The following is a 16,586-nucleotide window of genomic DNA, read 5'->3' on the forward strand; positions in this document are numbered from 1 at the left end:
TAGCTTCCTACTTTCTCTTCTCCATGCCTTTTCTCCAAGTGATTCAGTATCCTTTCAAAGAAGAATTTTATCACCACTTTTCACTGACCCCCCCTGAGGCCTAGGAGGCCTTCCATCCAATTCAGAGGTCTCCTTTCCGTTCCTGGAGCTTGCCACAAACCCCACCGGGGCTTGGATAGGCAGCTCCTCTGCCTAGAAAACTTTTCTCCTTTCTTTGCCTGGTTTACTTCTACTCATCCTTCAGAGCTCAGCACAAGCATCTTCCTCAGAAGTCCTTCCCTGTCTCCCTGACTGGTTTGGGATGTGCACTGCCATGTCCTTCAGTGCATCTTTCACAGTTGCTGTTGTACGTCTGTTTGTGTGATGATCTGGCTACTGCCTGTTTCTCCCTTTACACCAAGTCTGTTTTGTTCACCACTTTCTCCTCAGTGCCAGCACAGTTCCTGGCATATACGGTCTCTCAATAAATATCTACCGAATAAGTGAATTAATACCCGAATACACGGGTGAATGCAGTGGACAAGGCAGTCTTACAGAGTTATCAAGTAACCCCTCATTAAGTAAGCATTTGAGGGCTGTTAGATGCCAGGATGGAGGCCTGGTGGCACAGAGGTTAAGAGCTTGGCTGCTAACCAAAAGATCGGCAGTCTGAATCCACCAGGTGCTCCTTGGAAACCCTATGGGGCAGTTCTACTCCGTCCTATAGGGTTGCTATGAGTTGGAATTGACTCAACGGCAACGGGTTTCGTCTGTCTGGTTTAGATGGCAGGATGTATAATTATTCTGAACAATCAAAGACTTAATGTTATTCATACTGTTTTGTACAATACACTTATTAAAACAGGTATTTCTCTGCATTTATATTGAAGTCAAAATACAAAAGCAGATTATATATGGAATGAAACCCTTTCTGTTGCTAAACCAACTCTGGTGATTTCGTTTCAGTAAAACAACATCTGTCACATTAAATTAATGTTCATTTGTGGTCTTCTAATGTTGTTGCTTTGTTTATTTTATTTGCAGGTCCAATTTGGTTTTAGAGTTGTATTAAGTCCTTAAACATGAGAATTTATACCGAGATTTATGTTTAAACACATTTAAGTACAATATGATGAATTAACCCTGGGTGACCATGAGAATTTTTTTCTTTCAGAAACAAGGTCAATACAGTACCCGGCTTTGAGTAACACTGATGTTTTGGAGGAAGATCTAGGCCATGTGATCTCTTAGAGCCTTTCCCACTATAATACTCCATGATTCCAAACTTATTTATGCATTGAGAAACCGAGGCAGGAAATGTTGAGACTCTCTTAAGAATTCAGGAGGGAGTCAAAAGGGGAAAGCAAAGGATTCTGATGCCAGACACTAAACCAGTCCAGGTATAACTAACTGATGAAAATTTCCTAAGAAATAATGTTCCTAAAAGTGTATCAAATACAGTGATCTATTTACTGGCATCTCAGAAATCTCCAAGGAAGAACTGAAAAAAAAAAAAAAAAAAAAAAAACCCAAAAACAAAAAGAACCCCAAACGAGGGCAGAAATGGGGAGGGTGCTGACACATTGTGGGGAATATAACCAGTGTCATGAACACTTTATGTACAAACTATTGAATGGGAAACTAATTTCTTCTGTAAACTTTCACCTAAAGCACAATTAAAAAAAAAAAAGTTTCCCAATATTAAATAAAGCAAAATACCCCAGAGGCCTCGGCTAGGCCAAATTTGATTAAATATGAAGAGTCAATGACTTTTTTTTTTGGTCATCCAGTTGATTCCAACTCGTGGTAACCTCATGTGTGTGAAGACCGAATTAATAAGGCAGATCTCCTAGATCTTACATATTCAGTGTCTATCATCAATTTTGAAGTTAGCTTTCAAGATATGACACTTTCCAGGGTTTAGATAATTTTGTTCCTAGCTGAATCAACCTGAATACACGTACTGCTGGCTTAACAGGTAAGCAAAGTGCCAGGTCCCAAACTTGCTGATTCCTGTTACTGCCTCTTCTTCCTCTTCATGAGTCAGGTTCATTACATGCACTTTAAGGCTAGACTCAAGCCCATTTCCTCCTGATAGGGCTTTTGGCTTAACTCTCACACCCCATACTTCTGCACGTGCGTAGTTCATATTATCCATCCTTCACATGTCTAAGGTGCTTTGTAATTGCCTTCCTGCTTCTTTCACTTAACCCAAACAAGGTAACAGGCTTGTTGACAGAGGGACTAAGACTTCTTTTGTATTCTACAAGCTCAGTGAGTGCTTACCACGTGGAGGAAGCAAGGTGCTACCATCATTCCTCATTTCCCATCTCTTGTTCTCACATTTAGCATATTCCAAGACACGGTAACGCAGTGGAAAACCAATAGATTTCCATCAAGTTAAATACTTTTTAAATGTTCAGGGGAAAAGACATTTAAATTCCAACTCTTTGCCTTTGAATGTCCCAGAGTTGGCTTTTAAAACAATCCTTAATATTAAAAATATTTTAGAAAACAGAAGTTGAAAAGACTTGGCAGTGTGTTAGCAATCCGAATGATAACAACAAATTGATTTTAGTAGCAGAAATTGAAATACGACACCTGGAGCAGCGTTTAAACTTGCATGTGTATAAACACCTATATCTCTGTGACTGAACATCAACTTCCAGCTCATTTTAAAATAGTCTATCTGGAAAACCCTGCACACAATCTAGTTAATGTACGTTGTTTTGAACTGAGTACACAATAAGGGCAATTTATCACTTTCATATACAAATAAAAACACATGATCTTTTACCAGCAAGGTCTGAAGAAGACACATTTCAAAAAGAATAAACACATAGTTTTCTGCTTTTTAAATAACTTGAGTGTTCAGAGGTTTGATGTATAATTTTAACATGGTATTTCCATACAGTTTCCAACTCCAAATCATAAACCTTTCCTCAGTGTTAAATCAGGCAAAATCACTTTTTAGAATATTTGTTTAAAAAGTGGACAATTATTTTTCATTTAGGTACAAGGCAAACATTTTAGACTGGTTTCAATCAGAAATCCTTTGTTTAGCAAATACAATTACTATGGGTGGTAGTTCCACTAGTAATACAAAAATACAACAAGTTATTTCTGGTTCCACTGAACAAGTGATTACAAATACAATTTGTGTCCACAAAAGTGTCTAAAATTTAAAAATAAAGTACTCTCTTTTTCCCAAAAATGTAAGCTTAGAAACAATATGTTTATACATCTCAAACAAGATTAAATACTGTATCAAAAAGAAAGATGCAATAACCTCCACTACTATAAAAATGCAAACCAAAAGCCAAGTTCAGGCTGCAATCTTAAATAACCACATACTGGGGACACTGCAGTTTATTGATCTATAGACCAGGTGTTGAAGCAGAAACAAAATAATGTTACTGCATTCCTCACTAGCAAAGAGAATACCAAATTAGTTCAAAAAGTCCCTTCTAATAAAATAATGAACTCCTTCCCTCCTCCTCTCCCCAACATGGGATCTTTTCTAAGGTGGGAGCGGGGGTACACCATAAATTAAAAAATAATACAAAACAGATACCTCCGGCCCCTTTGATGCTGCACTGCCTGGCAAGCTGTTTGCATGAAAATAATTCCCTTCAATTCAGGAAACTCAAGGATCTCAAGGTAATCCTGGACAACTTTCCAATCAGGGATCACGTAATGAGTCACATCGCTAGTCAAGAGTTTCCCATCTGAAACATAAGTCAAAATTTAAGAGATTAGACAACATTTTCAAATCTGGTTTATTACTATTTCAATGTCATCCTGCCCCAGTGTGCAAAACAACTTCCATCCTTAACTACACTGTGAAGTTTGTAAAAGACAAATCTACTTTGGTAGAAGGTCAAAGTTCAGGTAAATGCAGCACCTTCATTTTTCACTGGAGCTGCAGAGGGAGAGGATGACTGATGTTTTTACACAAACAAGAAAATTTTCAGCACAGCCTGTATCTGTGTTAATTCATTGCCGATAAACACTCACATTCAAGTGGGGGACCCCAAAATATACTTAAGTTAACCACTTGCCTATGCCCAACAATTTCAAGTCAGTTTTATCTCCACCTTCTGAATGTGCCCAGAAGTTGCCAAGGGCCAGAAAGACTGAACTGATTAGAAAACATGCTCAGTGGAAGCCAAGGAATGGAAGGATTCCCACCCCGCCCCTGTAGCGGAGAGCGGGTTAGCCAACCTGTAACTAAAATATTCATCCTAACCACAAAGCAAAGGATTCCAAACATTAGCTGAACAGAACACTACACTCATCTTTCATCACTAAATCCACAACGCTGTGTTGTTGGTTGCCCAGAGTTGATTCCGACTCACGGCAATTCCATGTGTGCAGAATAGAACCGCTCATAGGGTTTTCAAGGCCAGGACCTTTCAGAAGCAGATCTCCAGGTCTGTCTTCCAAGGTGCCTCTCAGTAGGCTGAAACACCAACCTTTTGGCTAGTATACCAGCACCTAACCGTTTGCATCACCCAAGCAGCCTAGAAAACTGTGGGGGAAGGTCTAGTGCACACAAGTTCCAAATCCAACTTTCCTAAGACCTTCCTGCACAACCAGGGGCCTAGATAATAAATAATCATACAGTGATGAAAAGGAGCCCTGGTGGCACCGTGACTAACCTCTAGGCTGCTAATCAAAAGGTCTGCAGTTTAAACCCACCAGGTGCTCCGCGGAAGAAAGATGTGACAATTTGCTTCCATAAAGATTAGTCTTGGAAATCCTATGAGGCAGTTCTACTTTGTTCTACCGGGTTCATATGGGTCAGAATAGACTCCACAGCACACAACAGTGAAGAAGGCACTCCACTGGATAAACGTCTGAGGAGTCACTGCTAGCAGAATAGAAAAGTTATGGGGAGCAAAGCAGAAAATATTAAATGAGCAACAGCAGCTTGCTACAGCAAGAGATTGCAGACCCTCTCTCACTGAAGGTCTAAGGGCTCCGGGGCTCACTGTTTCACCTCCCGCCTGCTCCCTCTACGATCCTGGGGGCCAGAAGAGACAGGTTCCTGTGCTCACAGGCCCCTCGGAAAACACAAATCACCGGGCCTCGGCCAAGTGGGGGCGTCTGGCTCTTGGGCCCTTCCATTTTATAAGGCGCCACCGCGGCCTCGCGCCCCGTTTCCCCGCCGCCCTCTTCCGCCTCTCCGCGGACGCAGCACCCCGGCGGCCCCGCTCCCCTCGCTCCCTCTCAGGCCCGGCTCCCCTCGCTCCCGCCAGGCCCCGGCCGCCCTAGCTCGCTCTCAGGCCCTGACCGTTGCGGCAGGCGGCGGGCTGCGGGCAGAGCGGGCTGTGGCAGGGCACGCTGGGCCGCAGGTAATGCTCCCGCACGATCCGCAGCGTCCGGCCATGGAAGGTCCTCAGGAGAAGCACCTTCTCCCGCTTCTGCAGCATGGTGGCGGCACTCGACCGGGCAAAGCTCCGGGCCGCGCGGGGCCGCCCTGGGCGGCCGGGAAGTGGCGGGCGCAGCGCGGCGCAGGCGGAGGCGAGGCCGCGGCTTCAGGCCCGCCCCCTCGGCCCTCGGCGCCGGGCTCCCAGTTGGGCCCGACCAGCCGAACAGCAGCCTGGGCGCTCTGGACACCGAAACCGCCGTAACCACCCGGGCCCGGTGTTGGGCGCCGGAGGCCCGCGGGTCGGGTGCTCCAACCCGAGCCCGGGACCTAGCCCCCGCCTCAGTTTCTCCTCATCCTCCAATTACCAGGGGGCAGGGAGGGGTGGAAAAAAATCTACCCAGAGATTTACGGGAGATAAGGATTATAGGGAGGATGGTTTAAATTCCTGTGAAGAAAGATTTAGCGCAACTATGTTTTTTATAGAGGACTACGGAGCCCTGGTGGCGCGGTGGCTAAGAGCTCGGTTGCTAACCAAAAGGTCGACCGATCGAATCCACCAGGCGCTCCTTGGAAACACTATGGGGCAGTTCTACTCTGTCCTGTAGAATCGCTATGGGTAGGAATAGACTCAACGGCAATGGGGTTTTTATAAAGGACCATTATTCTCATTCTACCCCCAGGCCTATGTGGGGATGGGGCTACCTATTAATGTGGGGTAATTATTAGTGTTTTCTGTTCAATCCTCTTGCTACCCCTAAAAGAGCCAAAAGATTCAGCAAATAAGTCAGCCTAACATTTTTTCCTCTTAAAGAAGTTATATTTATTTTTAATTCCATGTGTTTTTAATACATATAAAAAGTCAGTGCAATTTGACAAAGGCCCAGTGTCAGTTAATTGGGGAAAAGATAGTCTTTTTTTAACAAATGGTGCTGGCATAACTGGATATCCATCTCCAAAAAAATGGAACAGGACCCATACCTCACACCATGCACAAACACTAACTCCAAATGGATCAAAGACCTAAACATAAAATCTAAAACGATAAAGATCATGGGAGAAAAAATAGGGACAATGTAAGGAGCCTTAATACATGGCATAAACAGAATACAAAATGTTACTAAAAATGCCCAAGAGAAACCAGATAACTGGGAGCTCCTAAAAATCAAACACCTATGCTCATTTAAGACTTCACCAAAAGAGTAAAAAGACCACCTACAGACTGGGAAAAAATTTTCAGCTACCACATCTCCGACCACCTGATCTCTGAAATCTACATGACTCAGCTAAAAGTCAACCACAAGAAGACAAACAACCTAGTTAGAAAATGGGCAAAGGATATGAACAGGCACTTCACTAAAGAAGACATTCAGGCAGCTAACGGATACATGAGGAAATGCTCTCGATCATTAGCCATTACAGAAATGCAAATCAAAACTACAATGATGTTCCATCTCACTCCAACAAGACTGGCATTAATCCAAAAACCTCAAAATAATAAATGTTGGAGAGGCTGCGGAGAGATTGGAACACTTATACACTGCTAGTGGGAATGTAAAATGGTACAACCACTTTGGGAATCGATTTGGCGCTTCCTTAAAAAGCTAGAAATAGAACTACCATATGACCCAGCAATCCCACTCCTCGGAATATATCCTAGAGAAATAAGAGCCTTTACACGAACGGATACGTGCACACCCATGTTTATTGCAGCACTGTTTACAATAGCAAAAACATGGAAGCAACCAAGGTGTCCATCAACAGATGAATGGATAAATAAATTATGGTATATTCACACAATGGAATACTACACATTGATAAAGAACAGTGATGAATCTGTGAAACATTTCATAACATGGAGAAACCTGGAAGGCATTATGCTAAGTGAAATGAGTCAGTTGCAAAAGGACAAATATTGTACAAGACCACTATTATAAGATCTTGAGAAATAGTTTAAACTGAGAAGAACACACTCTTTTGTGGTTACGAGAGAGGGGAGGGAGGGAGGGTGGGAGAGGGGTATTTACTAAACAGATAGTAGATAAGAACTACTTTGGGTGAAGGGAAGGACAAAACTCAACACAGTGGAGGTCAGCACAACTGGACTAAACCAAAGCAAAGAAGTTTCCTGAATAAACTGAATGCTTTGAAGGTCAGCAAAGCAGGGGCAGGGGTTTGGGGACCATGGTTTCAGGGGACATCTAAGTCAATTGGCATAATAAAATCTATTAAGAAAACATTCTGCATCCCACTTTAAAGAGTGGCATCTGGGGTCTTAAATGCTAGCAAGCGGCCATCTAAGATACATCAATGGGTCTCAACCCACCTGGATCAAAGAAGAATGAAGAACACCAAGAACACAAGATAATAACAACCCCAAGAGACAGAAAGGGCTACATGAACCAGAGACTACATCATCCTGACACCGGAAGAGCTAAATGGTGCCTGGCCACAACCGATGACTGCCCTGACAGGGAACACAACAGAGAACCCCTGAGAGAGCAGGAGAACAGTGAGATGCAGACCCCAAATTCTCATAAAAAGACCAGACTTAATGCTCTGACTGAGACTGGAAGGACCCCAGTGATCATGGCCCCCAGACCTTCTGTTAGCCCACTACAGGAACCATCCCTGAAGCCAGCTCGTCAAACATGGATTGGACTGGACAATGGGTTGGAGAGGGATGCTAGTGAGGCATGAGCTACTTGGTTCGGGTGGACGCTTGAGACAATGTTGGCATCTCCTGCCTAGAGAGGAGATGCAAGGGTAGAGGGGCTTAGAAGCTGGCAAAAATGGTCACGAAAAGAGAGAGTGGAAGGAGGGAGCAGGCTGTCTCATGAGGGGGAAAGTAATTCAGAGCATGTATGAATTTTTGTGTGAGAGACTGACTTGATTTGTAAACTTTCACTTAAAGCACAATAAAAATTATTAAAAAAAAAAGTCAGTGCAGATAAAATGAAAACCAGTCACTTCCCTCGAGACAAACACTATCTATTGAACCTCAACTTTTATAGCATTTGCAGCCTCTGGCAAAGAAATTCTCTTTTAAACTTTCACTGACACAATCACCATTTATATATTTGTGGCTTTTGATAAAGAGCTCTCACAGAGCAGCAGCTTCTGAGATCATACAACCTCGGTTGGCTAGAACCCACTGTTTTTCCTAAGCACTCAACAAAGATTTTTGAGCCATACCAGCAACTTTACGAACACACGTCACATTTAATTTCTACAATGAATCAAAGGAGTTAGGCGTTGGTTGCCCCATTTTACAGATGAGGGAACAGGAGTTTAAGAGGCCAAGGTTACCCAGTTATTAAGTGATGAAATCAATACTTGAACCAGAATCTGACTCAATCCAAAGCAGGTTCTTAACTAATTACTGTGCTTTGCCAAGATGTATAAAATATACAACTCCTGCATCTAAGGAGTTGATAGTCTCCTTGAGCTCTAGTTAAAGCAGCTCACTCAGCCAGCTGGGAATATCAAAGCTTCCTATGATGCTGAAGTGAGCAGAACTGGGGGTGGGTGGGTGAGTGGGCAACCCGTTGGACAGTAGCTTCTCTCTAGGGGAACATGTTAAAAGAGTCATGGTCCCCTGTCTATTCCTATGTCAAGTTATCCTGCAGTGTCAGATGACATGAATGAGATCAGAGGTGAAATAAAAAAAACCAAACCAGTTACCATCTGAGTTGATTCTGACTCATAGTGACCCTGTAGGACAGAGGAGAACTGCCCCATAGAGTTTCCAAGGAGCAGCTGGTGGATTCAAGCTGCTGACCTTTTGGTTAGCAGCTGAGCTCCTAACCATTTTGCCACCAGGGCTCCTAGAGATAGAATACATAAACCAAAAAACCAAACCTGTTACTGTCTGATTGATTCTGACTCATAGTGACCCTATAGGACAGAGCAGAACTGCCCCCTAGTATTCCCAAGGCTGCAACCTTTATGCAAGCAGGCTGATGCATCTTTTTCCCCCAGGGAGTGGCTGGTGGATTCGAACCACCAATCTTTTGGTTAGCAGCAGAGGGCATAACCACTGCACTACCAGGGCTCCTCCAATGGAATATATGGACCATAGCCCAATGCTGGTCTGTGGCCAAAGCACAAGGATGCCCTTCCTGATTCAGGAGGTCAGTTCTGGAGATCTCAGAGGACAAGCAAGTAGCTGAATTTATTCCTTACATAAAAATGCTTCAGACAGCTGCTCACGAGTCCCTGGAAAGCTTTTACTTCTGGTTATATTGGGGGGAAATGTTGGTTGTATACTAATCTGCCCTGAACATCTCTCTTTAGCACCTTGTAGCTCTAAACTTTATCCAAATTACAACAAGTAATCTTTTAGGGAAGAGAGCGTGTCTGGGGCTGTATTGAAAGTTGGTGTTATGGGTACTTTAAATAATCCAAGGCCCATCAAGCACTTCCTTTGCTTGCATTGTGGCAATAATGTACGAATCATGTTTTAAAAAGCATGATCCCTTAGTTCTCGCAACTGGTGATCTTCAATGGACAAGACTGCATTTTGGTTGTTTGCCTCACAAAAGTCTGATGCCTCTTGCCTGAAAAAAAGGTATCTATATCAGTCAGGAAAAGTTAGGTTATGCAGCAGTAACACACAATTCCAAAAATCTCAGTGATTTAAAACGCTTGTCATGGGTGCATAGAGGCCCTACTGCGTGTTGTCTTTTTTGTGTATTTTCCCCATGTTGATGGAACTAATCCTCTCTGGAACGTACTTTGCTGGTCACTAGCAGAGGGAAAGGAGTCCTGATGCCACAGTGGTTAAAGCACTCAGCTGTTAACTCAAAGGTCGGTGGTTGGAATCCACTAGCTGCTCTGCAGGAGAAAGATGTGGCAGTCTGCTTCCATAAGGATTGCAGCCTTAGAAACCCTATGAGGCAGTTCTACTCGGTCCTATAGGGTTGTGACTTGATGGCAATGGGTGGGTTTAGCAGAGGGAAAAGTGCCCTCTGGAGAGTCTCACAGGTCCCTGGGTGGCTCAAATGGTTTGCATTTGTCTTCTAACTTACGGGTTGGTGGTTCAAACCCACCCAGTGGCACTATAGAAGAAAGGCCTGGAGATCTGCTTCCATAAAGATTAAAGCCAAGAAAATCCTATGGAGCATGCAGTTCTAATCTGTAACACATGGGGTTGCCATGAGTCTGAATCAACTCAACGGCAAGAGGTTAGTTTTTTGTTTTTTTTTTTAGAGAGCTTCACACCAGCAACTAAACTGCTTGGTCCAGAAGTGACATTATGTCACTTCCACTTACTGGCCAGAACTAGTCACATGATCAAACACCCACTGATAGGGGACAGGTGGGGGAAGAAGTGCATTCCCCTTCACCCTAAATGAGTCAGGAGACAGTCATCATCTTAAAACCCTTGCTGCCTGTGATTACTTGGGCTCAGCCCACTATCCAGCCTCTGCATGGACATCCTAGTGCTCGCATCTTTTTATGTCCCCTCTTCTCCACCCAGATGAGCTAAACACATATCACCGCATCCAACAGTCTAATCCTTGTAACAAGTGTACAAGGTAAATATGTGATTTCCTGTGGCAGAGACTGGCTCTCTGTTCGCCAAATTCATGCTCTCTTTCCTCTGGGCACACAGATAAATCACATTTTCCAGCCTCCTTTGCAGATAGGTGTGGCCATGTGACTGAGTTCTAGCTGGCCAAATGTAACAGCACCATTTCCAGGTCTGACCCATGCATGCTCCGCCTTCCTGTTCTTGGAAGCCAGCATTGAAGATGGCAGAGCCCCCACCAAGAAGAACGTTGTGGAGCAGAGCCCTTCCTCCCTGACCAGGAACATCCACAGTAGGCTCGTCTGTAATCAGGAAATAAGCTTTTGTTACAGCAGCTAGCATTACCCTAACTAATACAGGAGAATAAGTAACTTGCCAAAGAGTTACATGGCTATTTGTTGAAAACCCCCTCACTCACTGTATACTAAATTTTCTGATGAGACTGCTTAAAAATTTCTACAAAAATGAACAAACAAACCAAAACCAAACACATTGTTATTCACTCAGTCCACCTCATGGTGACCCCATGTGTTACAGAGTAGAACTGAGCTCCACACACAAATGGACATACGTATACTTATGTCCTCTGTAGCACTATTCACAATAGCAAAAAGACGGAAACAACCTAAATGCCTATTGACAGATGAATGGATAAACAAACTGTGGTACATACCCACAATGGAATACTATGCAATGATAAAGAAGAATGATGAATCTGCAAACATCTCACAACGTGGATGAATCTGGAGGACATTACGCTGAGTGAAATGAGTCAGTCACAGATGGACAAATATCGTATGAACGACTATTATAAGAACTCACAGAAAGCTTTAAACACACACAAAGAAAGCTTTCTTTGATGGTTACAAGGGTGTGGAGAGGAAATCACTAGATAGTAGGCAAGTGTCAACTTTGGTGAAGGGAAGGACAACACACAATATAGGAGAAGTCAGCACAACTCGACCAAAACAAAAGCATAAAAGTTTCCTAGACACATCCAAACACTTTGAGGGGCCTAGTAGCTGAGGCTGGGGCCTGGGAACCATAGCATCGGGGACATCTAGGTCAATTGGCATAACATAGTCCATAAAGAAAATTTTCGACATCCCACTTTGGTGAGTAGCGTCTGGGGTCTTAAAATCTTGCGAGTGGCCATCCAAGATATATCTATTGGTTCCATTCCACCCAAAGCAAAGGAGAGTGAAGAAAACCAAAGACACAAGAAAAACATTAGCCCAAAGGACTAAAGGACGCATGAACCAGAGACTTCACCAGCTTGAAACCAGAAGAACTAGATGGTTCCTGGCTACTACCACTGACTGCCCTGACTGGGATCACAACAGAGTCCTGGACAGAACGGGAGAAAGCTGTAGAACAGAATTCAAATTCATGTGAAAAGATCAGACAGAGACTGGAGGAACCCCTGAAACTATGGCCCCTGGACACTCTGCTAATTTGGAATTGAAACCATTCCCGATGCCCACTTTTCAGGCAAAGATTAGACAGGCTTATAAAACAAAAAAATTACACATGTGAGGAATGTGCTTCTTAGCTCAATCAAATATACGAGACAGTCTTAGTCATGTAGTGCTACTATAACAGAAATACCACAAGTGGATGGCTTTAAAAAAACAGAAGTTTATTCTTTCACAGTCTATTAGGCTAGACGTCAGAATTCAGAGCACAAGCTCCAGAGGAAGGCCTTCTCTCTGTTGGTTCTGGAGGAAGGCCCTTGTCATCAAACTTCCTTTGGTCTAGGAGCTTCTCTGTGCAGGAACCCTGAGTTCAAAGGATGTGCTCTTGCCCCTGGTGCTGCTTTCTTGGTGGTATGAGATCCCCCATGTCTCTCTGGTCACTTTTCTCTTTTAAATCTCAAAAGAGATTGGCTTAAAACACAATCTAATCTTGTAGATTGAGTCTCATCAACATAACTGCCACTAATCCACCTCATCAACATCATGCAGGTAGGATTTACAACACATAGGAAAATCACATCAGATGACAAAATAATGAACAATTACACAATACTGGGAATCATGGCTTAGCCAAGTTGGCAGATATTTCGGGGGGAAACAATTCAACCCATGACAGAGACCAAATGGGCAGCTCCTGTTCAAAAGCAGGACAAGAAGGCAAATAGAGATAGGGACTGGACGAATGGACACAGGAAACCTGGGGTGGAAAGGGAGAGCATGCTGTCACATTGTGGAGACTGCAACCAATAACCAATGTCACAAAACAATATGTGTATAAATTCTTGAATGAGAAATTAACTTGACCAGTAATTTTTTTTTTTTAGTAAGCTTTTACCTAAAGCGCGCGCGCGTGCACACACACACACACACACACACACATACACAGGAACTGAACTCCATAGGATTTTCTTGCATGTAGCCTTTACATAAGCAGACTGCCAGGCTTTTCTTCCACAGCACCATTGGGTGGGTTCAAACTGCTAACCTTTTGGTTAGTAGTCGAGTATAAACCATTTGCACCACCCAGGGACCTGATAGGATTTTTACAGCAGTTCTTAACTGTGCAGTCCTCTAGGAGGTAGGAGACCATCAGTGGTTTGCAGTGCTTTTGTTTGGTTTGGGCTACAGTGCCACAGCACACTACTCTGGGCCTGACCACCACAAAGGATATTTGTCAGTTTTCCCCTTCCTTCTCTTTGCAGTTTTCCCCTTCCTTCTCAATCCAAGTGCAGATGGACAGCCTGATGCCCAGATAGCAGAATGCAGTGACAGCTTTCCATGTTTGCTTGCTGAAGGGAATCTCTGGCTGTGGCTCAGTTTCCCTGGTGCATGACTTCAGTTTTTTTCAGGCTGAGTACCAGTGCGCTTACACTGCAGAGGAGTTTGTAGCATTTGCATGCCTTCTTGCAGATGTACCCTGGGAGTGCAGACCTCAGCAACTCCTGGATTATAATCAGAAGGTCTCATCAAAAGGTTAGCCTAGGAAGGGTGGGGCATCTTTTCAAAGCGCTAAGAAGACAGGGAGGTTAAAAGTTGTAGTTAGATGCTGTCCAGTCAGTTCCAACTCACAGAGACCCTATGCACTACAGAATAAAACACTGCCAGGTCCTGAGCCACCTCACGATCATTTTTATGCTTGAACCCGTTGTTGTAGTCACTGTGTCAATCCACCTTGTTGAGGGTCTTCCTCTTTTTTGCTGACCCTCTACTTTATGAAGCATGATGTCCTTCTCCAGGGACTGCTCCCTCCTGATAACATGTCCAAAGGTCAAAGGTAGAAAAGAAATTCCAGAAGGTGAACTCCAAGGGCTAGAGTGGATTATTGAAGCAAGCTCTGGAATAGTCTGTCTTTACTCACTTTAAATCACAACAGCACAACATGCTTGTTGCAGCACATCTAAACAATACTGAAGGATGCCAAATAAAAATGTTGAAGTCCTAAAATCGGTTGTATTCCTCTACACCAAAAAAGAGAACGCTGAAGAGGAAATCACCAAATCAATACCATTTACAGTAGCCCCCAAGAAGATGAAATACTTAAGAATGAATCCAACCAAAGATGTAGGAAATCACCAAATCAATACCATTTACAGTAGCCCCCAAGAAGATGAAATACTTAAGAATGAATCCAACCAAAGACGTAAAAGACTTATACAAAGAAAACTACAAGACACTACTGCAAGAAAATAAAAGAGACTTACTTAAGTGGAAAAACATACCTTGCTCATGGATAGGAAGTCTCAACATTGTAAAAATGTCTATTCTACCAAAAGCAATCTGTAGATACAATGCAACTCCGATCCAAATTTCAACAACATTTTTTTAACGAGATGAGGAAACAAATCACCAACTTCATATGGAGGGGAAGGAGGTCCTGGATAAGTAAAGCATCACTGAAAAAGAAGAACAAAGTTTGAGGCCTCACACTACCTGATTTTAGAGCATGTTATATTGCCACAATAGTCAAAACAGCCTGGTACTGGTACAACAACAGATATATAGACCAATGGAACAGAGTTGAGAATCCAGACATAAATCCATTCACATGTGAGCAGCTGACATTTGACAAAGGCCTAAAGTCAGTTAAATGGGGAAAAGACAGTCTCTTTAACAAATAGTCTGGCATAACTGGATATCCATCTGTAAAAAAAAGAAACAAGACCCTATCTCACACCATGCACAAAAACTAACTCAAAATGGATCAAAGACCTAAATACAAAATCTAAAAAGATAAAAATCATGGAAGAAAAAATAGGAACAATGCTAGGAGCCCTAATACACGGTGTAAACAGTACACAAGACATCACTAACAATGCAGAAGAGAAACTAGATAACTGGGAGTTCCTGTAAATCAAACACCTATGCTCATCCAAAGATTTCACTAAAACAGTAAAAAGATTACCTACAGACTAGGTAAAGGTTTTTAGCTACGACATTTCCAGTCAGAATCTGATCTCTCAAATCTGCATGATACTGCAAAAACTTAACAACAAAAAGACAAATAGCCCAACTGAAAAATGGGCAAAGGAGATGAACAGACACTTCACCAAAGAAGATATTCAGGCAACTAACAGACACATGAGGAAATGCTCACGATCATTAGCCATTAGAGAAATGCAAATCAAAACTACAATGACATTCCATCTCACTCCAACAAGATTGGCATTAATCCAAAAAACACAAAATAATAAATCTTGGAGAGGTTGTAGAGAGACTGAATACTTCTACACTGCTGGTGGGAATGTAAAATGGTATAACCACTTTGGGAATCGATTTGGCGCTTCCTTAAAAAGCTAGAAATAGAACTACCATACGATCCAGCAATTCTACTCCTTGGAATATATCCTAGAGAAATAAAGAGCCTTCACGCGAACAGATACATGCATACCCATGTTTATTGCAGCACTGTTGACAATAGCAAAAACATGGAAGCAACCAAGGTGCCCATCAAAAGATGAATGGATAAATAAATTATGGTATATTCACACAATGGAATACTATGCATCGATAAAGTACAATGATGAATCCGGAAACATTTCATAACATGGAGGAATCTGGAAGGCATTATGCTGAGTGAAATTAGTCAGTTGTAGAAGGACAAATATTGTATGAGACCACTATTATAAGAACTCAAGAAATAGTTTAAAACACAGAAGAAATATTCTTTGGTGGTTATGAGGATGGGGAGGGAGGGAAGGGAAAGGGTATTCACTAATTAGATAGTAAAGAAGAACTATTTTAGGTAAAAGGAGAGACAACACACAATACCAGAGAGGTCAGCACAACTGGACTAAACCAAAAGCAAAGAAGTTTCTTGAATAAACCGAAAGTTTTGAAGGCCAGTACAGCAGGGGCAGGGGTCTGGCGACCATGGTTTCAGGGGACATCTAGGTCAATTGGCATAATAAAATCTATTAAGAAAACTTTCTGCATCCCACTTTGGTAGTGGCATCTGGGGTCTAAAATGCTAGCAAGCGGCCATCTAAGATGCATCAATTGGTCTTAACCCACATGGGACAAAGGAGAATGAAGAACACCTAAGACACGGTAATTATGAGCCCAAGAGACAGGAAAAGGGCCACATAAATCAGAGACTACATCAGCCTGAGACCTGAAGAACTAGGTGGTGCCTGGCTATAACCGATGACTGCCCTGACAGAGAACACAACAGAGAACCCCTGATGGAGCAGGAGAGCAGTGGGATGCAGATCTCTAATTCTCATAAAAA

At 42.8% G+C, this 16,586-nt stretch overlaps 1 protein-coding gene across 4 annotated transcripts in view; it reads right to left on the reverse strand.

Moving 5' to 3' along the window:
• DIS3L (DIS3 like exosome 3'-5' exoribonuclease) overlaps positions 1-5,480 on the reverse strand; it is a 30,916-nt gene extending 25,436 nt beyond the window's left edge. For 3 of the 4 annotated variants that reach the window (XM_023558356.2, XM_003418374.4, XM_010598052.3), the window contains exons 1-2: positions 5,276-5,480; positions 3,554-3,707 (exon numbers count right to left, since the gene is read on the reverse strand). In XM_023558356.2, the coding sequence (XP_023414124.2) occupies positions 3,554-3,707; positions 5,276-5,414 (293 nt within the window). In that variant the 5' untranslated portion in view covers positions 5,415-5,480. Of the gene's footprint in view, positions 1-3,553; positions 3,708-4,680; positions 4,955-5,275 lie in introns of those variants that run through there. The other variant, XM_064267378.1, reaches the window with a different exon arrangement.
• Between the last annotated feature and the right edge of the window lie 11,106 nt (positions 5,481-16,586).

Source organism: Loxodonta africana, chromosome 13 (assembly GCF_030014295.1).
Source record: "Loxodonta africana isolate mLoxAfr1 chromosome 13, mLoxAfr1.hap2, whole genome shotgun sequence".
NCBI classification, from domain to species: Eukaryota; Metazoa; Chordata; class Mammalia; order Proboscidea; family Elephantidae; genus Loxodonta; species Loxodonta africana.